An 8273-nucleotide genomic window follows, 5' to 3' on the forward strand; every position below is an offset into this window, starting at 1 on the left:
TTTTTGTTTTTTTTTTTTTGTTTTTTTTTTTTAATGTTTATTTTTGAGTGCAAGTAGGAGAGGGGCAGAGAGAGGGGGAGACACAGGATCTGAAGCAGGCTCCAGGCTCTGAGCTGTCAGCACAGAGCCCGATGCGGGGCTCGAACCCACAAACTGTGAGACCATGACCTGAGCCCAAGTCGGATGCTTCACTGACTGAGCCCACCAGGCGCCTCTGGATGACCTCTTTTGGATGGAGGGCCACCCCATGGGAAGGCAGAGTCAGGGATACCTCTCCCTTCTTACGGGGTTGCTCCCCTGGTCTCTCCTCAGCGGAACTGTGTCGCCCCATGTTGGTGTGTCCCCTGGAGGGGCCTGACGGTGTGCGCGGCAGGGAATGCTTTCTCCGGGTCACCTCCAGCCACCTGTTTGAGGTGGAGCTCCAAGCGGCCCGGACCCTGGCACGGCTGGAGCTCCAGAGCCTTGAGGCGGCGGAGGTGGAGCCTGAGCCTCAGAGCGGGAGAGAGGAGGTGCTCACGGTGAGCGGTGGCGCGGGCTCCTGGGACACGGGCTGAGCTCTTCGCAGGAGCCGACTCGGGCAGCATGGCTGTTGGGGTGCCAGGCACTGGGTTGCAAGTTTCCCACAGCCTCTTGTTGGCTCTTGGAGCAGAAGAGGGGTGCTGTGGGGGCGTAGGTGTGGCCCCAGGCAGCCTAGAGGCCAGGCTGGTGCGCTAGACCATGGATGTCAGCAAGAGCGTTCTCGTGACATCCAGAGCTGCTGTTGTCTTCGGGCCGTCAGTGTAACCGAATCCCTCTTGTCCACTCTCTACTCTTTTTTTTCTTTCTTTCTTTCTTTTTTTTTTTTTTTTTAATGGTTTTAATATTTGATTTTGAGAGAGAGAGAGGGAGCATGTGCACCTGTGCAAGCGCAAGCTGGGGAGGAGCAGAGAGGGAGACACAGAACCCTAAGCAAGCTCCAGTCCCTGAGCTGTCAGCACAGAGCCTGATGCGGGGCTCGGACCCATGAACCGTGAGATCATAACCTGAGCCGAAGTCAGACGCTTAACTCTCTGAGCCACCCAGTGCCCCTTCTCTCCTCTTTTCTACCCTGTCCCCCTCTCTGTGTGCAGGGCTCAGAGCCGCTCCCTGGGGCCCCTGTCCTTGTTCTGCGTTTCTCCTACATTTGCCCTGACCGGCAGCTGCGTCGCTACGTGGTGCTGGAGCCCGATGCCCACGCAGCTATCCAGGTAACGGGGCCTGGAGCGAGGCCCAGGGGGCTGGGGGAAGTTTGGGAGGCTGAGGGCCAGGGCGCAGTGCTCACCGCTACCCCTGGCCCACCCTGTTTCAGGAGCTGCTTGCTGTGTTGACCCAAGCAGCCACCGCGGCTCAGTGTCAGCTTGGGGAAGCGAGAGAGCCGCTGAGGGGCAGACTCCAGTGTCTGCGTTGTGGCCATGAGTTCAAGCCAGAGGAGCCCAGGTTGGGATTAGACAGTGAGGAAGGCTGGAGGCCTCTCTTCCAAGAGACAGGTATGGACCTTGCCCTCGGCCTTCCTGCCCACACGTCTCCCCCCGTTTCAGAGACAGTGGCTTTGAGGGAGGGGGTGTGGAGGGGGAACCCGAGGCAAGGGAAGGAATTGGGACCAACTTTTCTGCCTGGAGGAAAATAGAACCATTTGCCTGATACATTTACCAAAAAAAGAAAAAAGAAAGAGCAAAAAAGAGAAATTATATTCTTTTTCTTTTTGGAAGTCAGGAAATACAATCTCTGAAACTGTTTAAGCGTACTCATTATTTTTTCATAACTCGAAGGCTCTTTCCACTTTTTCTGGCTAATATTTAGAAACTGCATAAAAGCTCCTCAGCTGTCCCTGCAGTATTGGGTGTAGTACTATCCTCCGAGCGTGCTTGGCTTTTGAGGAAGATACTTGGGGAGCTGGCGAAGGTCATCCTTCCCTGACTGATCTTGGAAACTACTTAATACCAAGGGGTGCCTCATGGTGTCTTTTACACTGTGTTCTTTAAAGGGAGAGATTCTTCCACTGTAGATCAGTCAAGAAGCTATGTCTTTGAAGACGTTAAAGAAGAAAGAAATATTCCTGATAGCATCTGTGTTGAAATGTATGACTTCTCTTCGCCGCTGTTTTCTTCTTGGCAGCGGCTAGAGCAGGGGTTTAAAGTTTATTGAGAAAGTAGACCCCTTCCCATCCCCCACTCTAAGTCTCCCTCCCCAGAGGCCCAGAAGCATGATGTGTGCAGTGGAAGGAGCCCCATCCCCTCGAAGACCTCTTTCTGTGCTCCACAGGGTCACGTGGCCCCTGGGGTCCCTTTAGTGGGTCGTTACCAGAGAACATTCCCGTGTGTTACGTTTCTTTTTATTTGAGCCTCGGTTACCTTATCTGAACGAAAAAAGGGAGCGAACCTGTCCTCTGTACTGTTAGGAGATGTACATGTGGCAAAAAGACACCGGGCACGGCGTCTGGCACAAAGCATAGGTCCTCTGTAAATGGTGGCTGTCGCCGCTAGCCTCGGCTCCCAGTCTGGGGCCGGGCACGTTAAATTATTTGATTGTTGCTTTTCTTATTTGCAAAATGGGATCGGGAGAGTTTTGATTCTGTCGTCTAAAGATCTGGCGTATGCCCAGCATGCTACAGCTGCTCAAAAAATGTTTCTTCTTTTGCCACCGATCCCTGACCTGGGTTCTTTACCTGGTCTGTGCACCCATCCTGACAACTCTGTAAGACAGGCACCCCGTTACAGAAGAGGAACCAGGCTCAGAGGGCTTAGGTGACTTGGTATAATTGCTTAGGTGACAGCTGTTAAGTGACAGGGCCCAGAATTGGACCCATACCTGGCACCCTGCCTTCCTGATCTGTTGATTTGGGGCTTTCAGACGTGGCTGGTGGAGCCTCAGAGCCTGTGAGCAGCCTGAGGCTGTGGGAGGGCCCAGAGCAGGGCCTGGCTGAGCTTGGTCCTCTCTGAGAAGCCTCCAATAAGAAGGTGGGGTCCGTTTTGAGGAGGCTGTAGGCCTTGGCTCTGGGTTTGCTCCTCCCTCACTGGGATGGAGAGTGGCTGGTTAACAGGCCTGCAGAGGGAGTGGGGAGAGGGGTGCTAGGAATGCGGGGGAGTGTATGAGGCTGGAGATGTCGGCCAGGGTGGGTCCAAGAGGGGGTGGGGAACATTAGGAGCACGGTGGGAGATTGCGGCACTGTGTCGGGGGTGGTTCACGGGGACTGTGCCCAACCTTCCTTCCAGAATCTCCTGCTGTATGTCCGAACTGTGGTAGCGACCATGTGGTTCTCCTGGCTCTGTCCCTGGGAACTACCAGCAGGGAGCATGGGCAGGGAGAGCAATCGCCAGCTCCCTTGCAGTCCACCAGAGCTGTCCGTGACCCTCCTGGCCATAGTGACCACAGCGACAGGGCCGACCGGGCCCCACCTCAGGCACCAGCCTCTCAAGATCACCAGAGTTGGAGCCTCAGTCCCCGTGAGTAGAGGTGAAATGAGACAGGGGTGGTGTTTGGGGGAGGGAGGAGGCCCTGCTGGGGAGGCAGGCTGGCCCCGTGGCAGCCGAGGGGTGCTAAAGGCCCACTGCTTGCTTGCAGCCCCTGAGCGCCACAGCCTCCGCTCTGTGGACCACCGACTCCGGCTCTTCCTGGACGTTGAGGTGTTCACCGATGCCCAGGAGGAGTTCCAGTGCTACACCAAGGTCTGTGCCAGCCTGGCGCTATCCCGCACCCCTGACCACCTGCTCACTGCCAGCCCGGCGCTGCCCCATGCCCTGAGTGCCCGCTTGCTGCCAGCCTGGTGCTGCCCTGTGCCCTGACTGCCTGCTCGTTGCCAGCCCAGCACTGCCCTGGACCCCTGACCACCTGCTCGTGCCAGCCTGGCACTGCCCCGTGCCCCCGAGTGCCCGCTTACTGCCAGCCCAGCGCTGCCCCACACCCTGACCGCTCGCTCGCTGCCAGCCTGGTGCTGCCCTGTGCCCTGACTGCCTGCTCGTTGCCAGCCCAGCACTGCCCTGGACCCCTGACTACCTGCTCGTGCCAGCCTGGCACTGCCCCGTGCCCCTGAGTGCCCGCTTACTGCCAGCCCAGCGCTGCCCCGCACCCTGACCGCTCGCTCGCTGCCAGACTGTTGGTGCCCCGTGCCCTGACCGCCCGCTTGCTGCCAGCCTGGTGCCGCCCCGTGCCCTGACTGCCCGCTCACTGCCAGCCTGATGCTGCCCCAGGCCCCGACCACCCGCTCACTACCAGCCCGGTGCCGCCCCGCGCCCTGACCGCCCGCTCGCTGCCAGCCTGATGCTGCCCTGTGTCCCAACCACCCACTTGCTGCCAGCCTGGCAGGTTGTGTCTGAGCTGTGGCTCTGGAGGCACTGGGTCTGGCTCCTGGTTTCCACTCCAGTGGTCACATGTGGCATGGCTGTGACATCAGAGCCTCTATTGTTACCGCTCTGCAGCAGGGGTCGCAGTGCCCGCATTAACAGTGAGGTGGCATCAGTGAGGGTCCGCATCAGAGCTGCTGGCGTCAAGTGGGACCGCCTGTCACTGTCGCAGATACACGCTGTTACTGGTCCCTCTGAGCATCTAGCCTGTGCAGGACACCGAGGTCTAGAGTAAATCAGTGTTGCCAGCTGCCTCACATTGTGTGAGAAACCCGATGGTCGTGGAAGGGCTGGACTCAGGCCGAGTGAGGGGGCCTCTCCTTCTTGGGGAGCCCGTCAAAGATCTAAAGCAGGCCCTGATGGAGGAGTTACAGAGCAGGAGGCGAGGAGGATCTGGGGAAAGGAAGCAGCACACGTGTGGGGGGGCCCTGAGAGAGGAGAAACTGCTGTCCGGGTGACAGGAGGTGGGGTCGGGAGGGGGCGGGTGTCCGGAGAGGCGTCTGAAGAGGCAGGCAGGGGCCAGTTTAGGGGCAGCCTCAAGTGCTTGCCAGGGAGGTTGGACCTGATCCCAGGTGCCGCAGGAGGCCTGACGCAGGGCAGCGGCAGTCTGCCTTGTTTTAGGACAGTCCGGCCGAGAGTGGAGGGTCCCCCTCCATGTCCCCGACACAGTGCTTGGCAGGGAAACCCACTGAGCCGACTGAGGGTCGGGGCGCACGGGGGTGGCGGGGCCAGGGTGCGTGAGCGCTGGGGAGGGGCTTGGGCACCACGCCTCTGCTCTCAGCTTGGCAGCCGCCTTCCCGGTCCTTTCTTGTTTCTCAGGAGTCCGCTCTGCCCCTCAGGTGCCCCTGGCATTGGCAGGCCACCCTGGGGAGTCTGTCTGTCTTGTGGTGGTGTCTGACCGCAGGCTTTATGTGTTGAAAGTGACAGGGGAGATAAGGTGAGCGACTGGGGCCGCCGGGGACAGGGCGGGGCCCCTTGGGTCTCCCGCCACTCACTCTTTGCCCCTGCTCTGGCCCCCCGTCTCCACAGCGGGCCTCCAGCTAGCTGGCTACAGCTGGCCCTGGCTGTTCCCCTGCATGACCTGAGTGGCCTCGAACTGGGGCTGGCAGGACAGAGTCTGCGGCTGGAGTGGGCTGCCGGGGCAGGCAGCGCCGTCCTGCTGCCCCGAGACGCCAGGCATTGCCGGGCCTTCCTAGACGAGCTCACCGGTGAGAGAGGAAAGGGGGGAAGGGCGGTGCAGGGAAGGCGTTGAGAGGTGTAGGGAGTGGGGCGATGGAGGAGGTGGTCTCTGACGTTCCCTGTCCCTGGCTGGCGCTGTCCAGATGTCTTGCAGGCTCTGCCTCCCACCTGGAGGAGCAGCGTCCGTGCCACAGAGGAGGAGGTGACCCCGGAGCACCGCCTCTGGTGAGTGAGGGGAGGTGGAGGCCGGGCTTGGCTGCCCAGACAGCCGTGCTTGGAGCACAGGCCCCTGACCACGAGTACAGTTTGCCCTGAGCACGGGGGCCTGCCATCCGTGTTCGCTCCCGCACCCCCTGACCCAGCCCTGGTCCCTCCTCCCTGCCCCTCTCAGTATTTCCCACCCCCCTCGCTAACCTCACCTTTTCCCCAGGCCTTTGCTGGAGAGAGACTCTTCCTCGGAGCCTCCCCTGTTCTTCTACCTTCGGGTGTTCCTGGTCGAAGGTGAGGCTTCTTAACTTCGTCTTGCCCTAGGCGGCCGGCTGTGTCCCCCGTTGCCTCTCATGCCCTGGAAGCAACTTTCCGTTCCTGGAATCCGGGCTTCCTGTCCCTCACAGGCACACCCAAATGACAGCCTCAGTTTTCCTGGCCTCTCTGAGCGGGGCCAGGAGGTGTCCTGGGTCCTCAGTTGCTCAGAGACCTGTGCTTCTGGGTGTGGGCTTCATTCTATGAAGTGGGGCAGGTTGGCTGGGTCTGCTCTACCTCCTCCTGTCAGAGGAGGCGAGTGGCTCTTTTCTTTCCACGTGCGGTGGGTGGTGGGGCAGGTTCCCTTTGTCTTGGCCTCAGAGCTTTTGGAAGCTAGGGGTGCCTGGAGTGTGGACAGGGGAGGGCCGCGGCCTCCAGGGGCTCAGGCTGCTGTGTGGCCGCCTCGGCAGGGTGTGGTTCACTCCTCTGCCCCGGGGACCTGGGCTCCTCTGTGGCTTTCCACCCTGGGCCTTGCCCTGTCTCTTTCCCTCCAGGCCCTGCAACCTGCCCTGTGTCCCTGTTGATGACTCTGTCCACCCTGTACCTGTTAGAGGAGGACCCTGTGGGGTCCCAGGCAGAACCTGCTCTTCCAGCAGCTTCTGGTGAAGCCTCTGAGAAGTGCCTGCCCTCGGGGCTGCACCCTTCTGTGCACGTCAGGGAGCAGTGGCCACTCAGCAGCCTGAGCTCCGTGCTGCTCTATCGCACGGCCCCGGGGGACCTGCGGCTGGTCTTCTATGATGAGGTGTGTGTGTGTGTGTGTGTGAGAGAGAGAGATAGAGAGAGAGAGAGAGAGAGAGAGAAAGGTGGGGCAGAGGTGCTGGGCAGTGTGGGAAACAGGTCTCGGAGGGCTGGGCATTGGGGGCAGTGTGGATGCAATGGGCAGTCATGCTGGAGGGAACATGGGGAAGTGGGGTGCAAGGAACTGGGGGGCTGGCTGGGCCTGGATGAGCAGCAGGTGGGGGGAGGGGAGACAGCTGTGGGCAGTGGAACCCCGTGGACCCGGAGCGTGGCTTTGTGTTGGCCGGAGGCCTTCCATGATGCAACAGTTGCTGCTTGGAGTTCGTGTTTGATTGGGCCCCGCGTGCTAGCCGTCTGGTTTTCACAGCCTCTGTGGGAGGAGGGAGTCTCATTAGGCCTTTTTACAGATGGAAAAACTGAGGCTTGGGGACATTAACCTATTTGCCTGGACCACAAGTGGTAGATACAGAAATTGAACTCCAACCAGTTCTTTGGAACGGAGTCCAGAACTCACATTCTGGAAAACAGGATGGATTAAAAAAAAACAAGATAATAAACATAGAAGCCTTCTGGGGGGCCTTCAGTAAGTGTTGATCGTGTTTTGTTTAAAAAGCTCAAAGTCAGGGCTTCTATAGGGAGTGACACAGGTTTGGGGAAGGAAAGAGACCTTTGAGTCCAGGAGGGGCGGTGGGTCCTCCGGGAGCCTCACCTCACTAGCACTTGTCTGCCAGGTGTCCCGGCTGGAGAGTTTTTGGGCACTTCGGGTTGTGTGTCCCGAGCAGCTGACGGCCCTGTTGGCCTGGATCCGGGAGCCCTGGGAGGAGTTGTTTTCCATCGGACTCCGGACTGTGACCCAGGAGGCTCTAGATCTTGACCGGTGAGGCTTCCCCGCCGACCCCGCCTTGGCCTTGGGAGCCACAGCTGCAGACACCGTCTCTCCAGACTCCGGCTGCGGACTTCTCCAGCCTTCGGACGCTCAGTGAGGCCCCATAATGACCCAGGAAAGGGTCACCTCACCCAAGGGAAGGGTGAGAGAAGTTGCCTGGCCTGGCCCAAGGGGACAAGCTAAGTGGTCAGTGGGAACGTTTCTCCTGCACATTTTCTCAGGTATCAATAAAATCGTTTCCATTCCAGAGGCCATGGGGGTACTGCCATGTGTCATTCGTGCAGCCTGTCACTCCTCCATCTCTTCTAACAGGAACTGCCCCGCCCAGAGCGCTGCCTCAGCGGACAGCGCAGGCAGCCTTGTTTGTTCTGTGAGACCCCATGTCCCCACTCTGCCCCGGCTGATGGGAGCCAGTAGGACACCGGACTCACGGGCACCAGCCCTCAGCCTGCAGTGCCTGTTACAGGGCCTGACATGGAAATCACTGCCTAACAAACAGTTGGGCCAGTTCGATTCTCGCTCTTTCTCGGCTTACAGCTGGGAACTAACGAAGCTCTCAAGCCATTGGCAGTAGGTGCTGAACACGAGAA

At 59.5% G+C, this 8273-nt stretch overlaps 1 protein-coding gene across 2 annotated transcripts in view; it reads left to right on the forward strand.

Annotated features, from left to right (window-relative positions):
- Positions 1 to 7932, forward strand: part of STK11IP (serine/threonine kinase 11 interacting protein) — a 15976-nt gene extending 8044 nt beyond the window's left edge. The window contains exons 15-25 of one of the 2 annotated variants that reach the window (XM_077748643.1): positions 313 to 518; positions 1110 to 1226; positions 1328 to 1505; positions 3231 to 3461; positions 3580 to 3683; positions 5198 to 5295; positions 5388 to 5566; positions 5681 to 5762; positions 5968 to 6038; positions 6554 to 6801; positions 7529 to 7932. In XM_077748643.1, coding sequence (XP_077604769.1) covers positions 313 to 518; positions 1110 to 1226; positions 1328 to 1505; positions 3231 to 3461; positions 3580 to 3683; positions 5198 to 5295; positions 5388 to 5566; positions 5681 to 5762; positions 5968 to 6038; positions 6554 to 6801; positions 7529 to 7678 — 1664 coding nt within the window. In that variant the 3' untranslated portion in view covers positions 7679 to 7932. The remainder of the gene's footprint in view (positions 1 to 312; positions 519 to 1109; positions 1227 to 1327; positions 1506 to 3230; positions 3462 to 3579; positions 3684 to 5197; positions 5296 to 5387; positions 5567 to 5680; positions 5763 to 5967; positions 6039 to 6553; positions 6802 to 7528) is intronic. The other variant, XM_077748644.1, reaches the window with a different exon arrangement.
- The last annotated feature ends 341 nt before the right edge of the window (positions 7933 to 8273 follow it).

The sequence above is a fragment of the Crocuta crocuta genome, unplaced genomic scaffold (genome assembly GCF_008692635.1).
Source record: "Crocuta crocuta isolate KB4526 unplaced genomic scaffold, BGI_CrCroc_1.0 scaffold229, whole genome shotgun sequence".
In the NCBI taxonomy this organism is placed as follows: domain Eukaryota; kingdom Metazoa; phylum Chordata; class Mammalia; order Carnivora; family Hyaenidae; genus Crocuta; species Crocuta crocuta.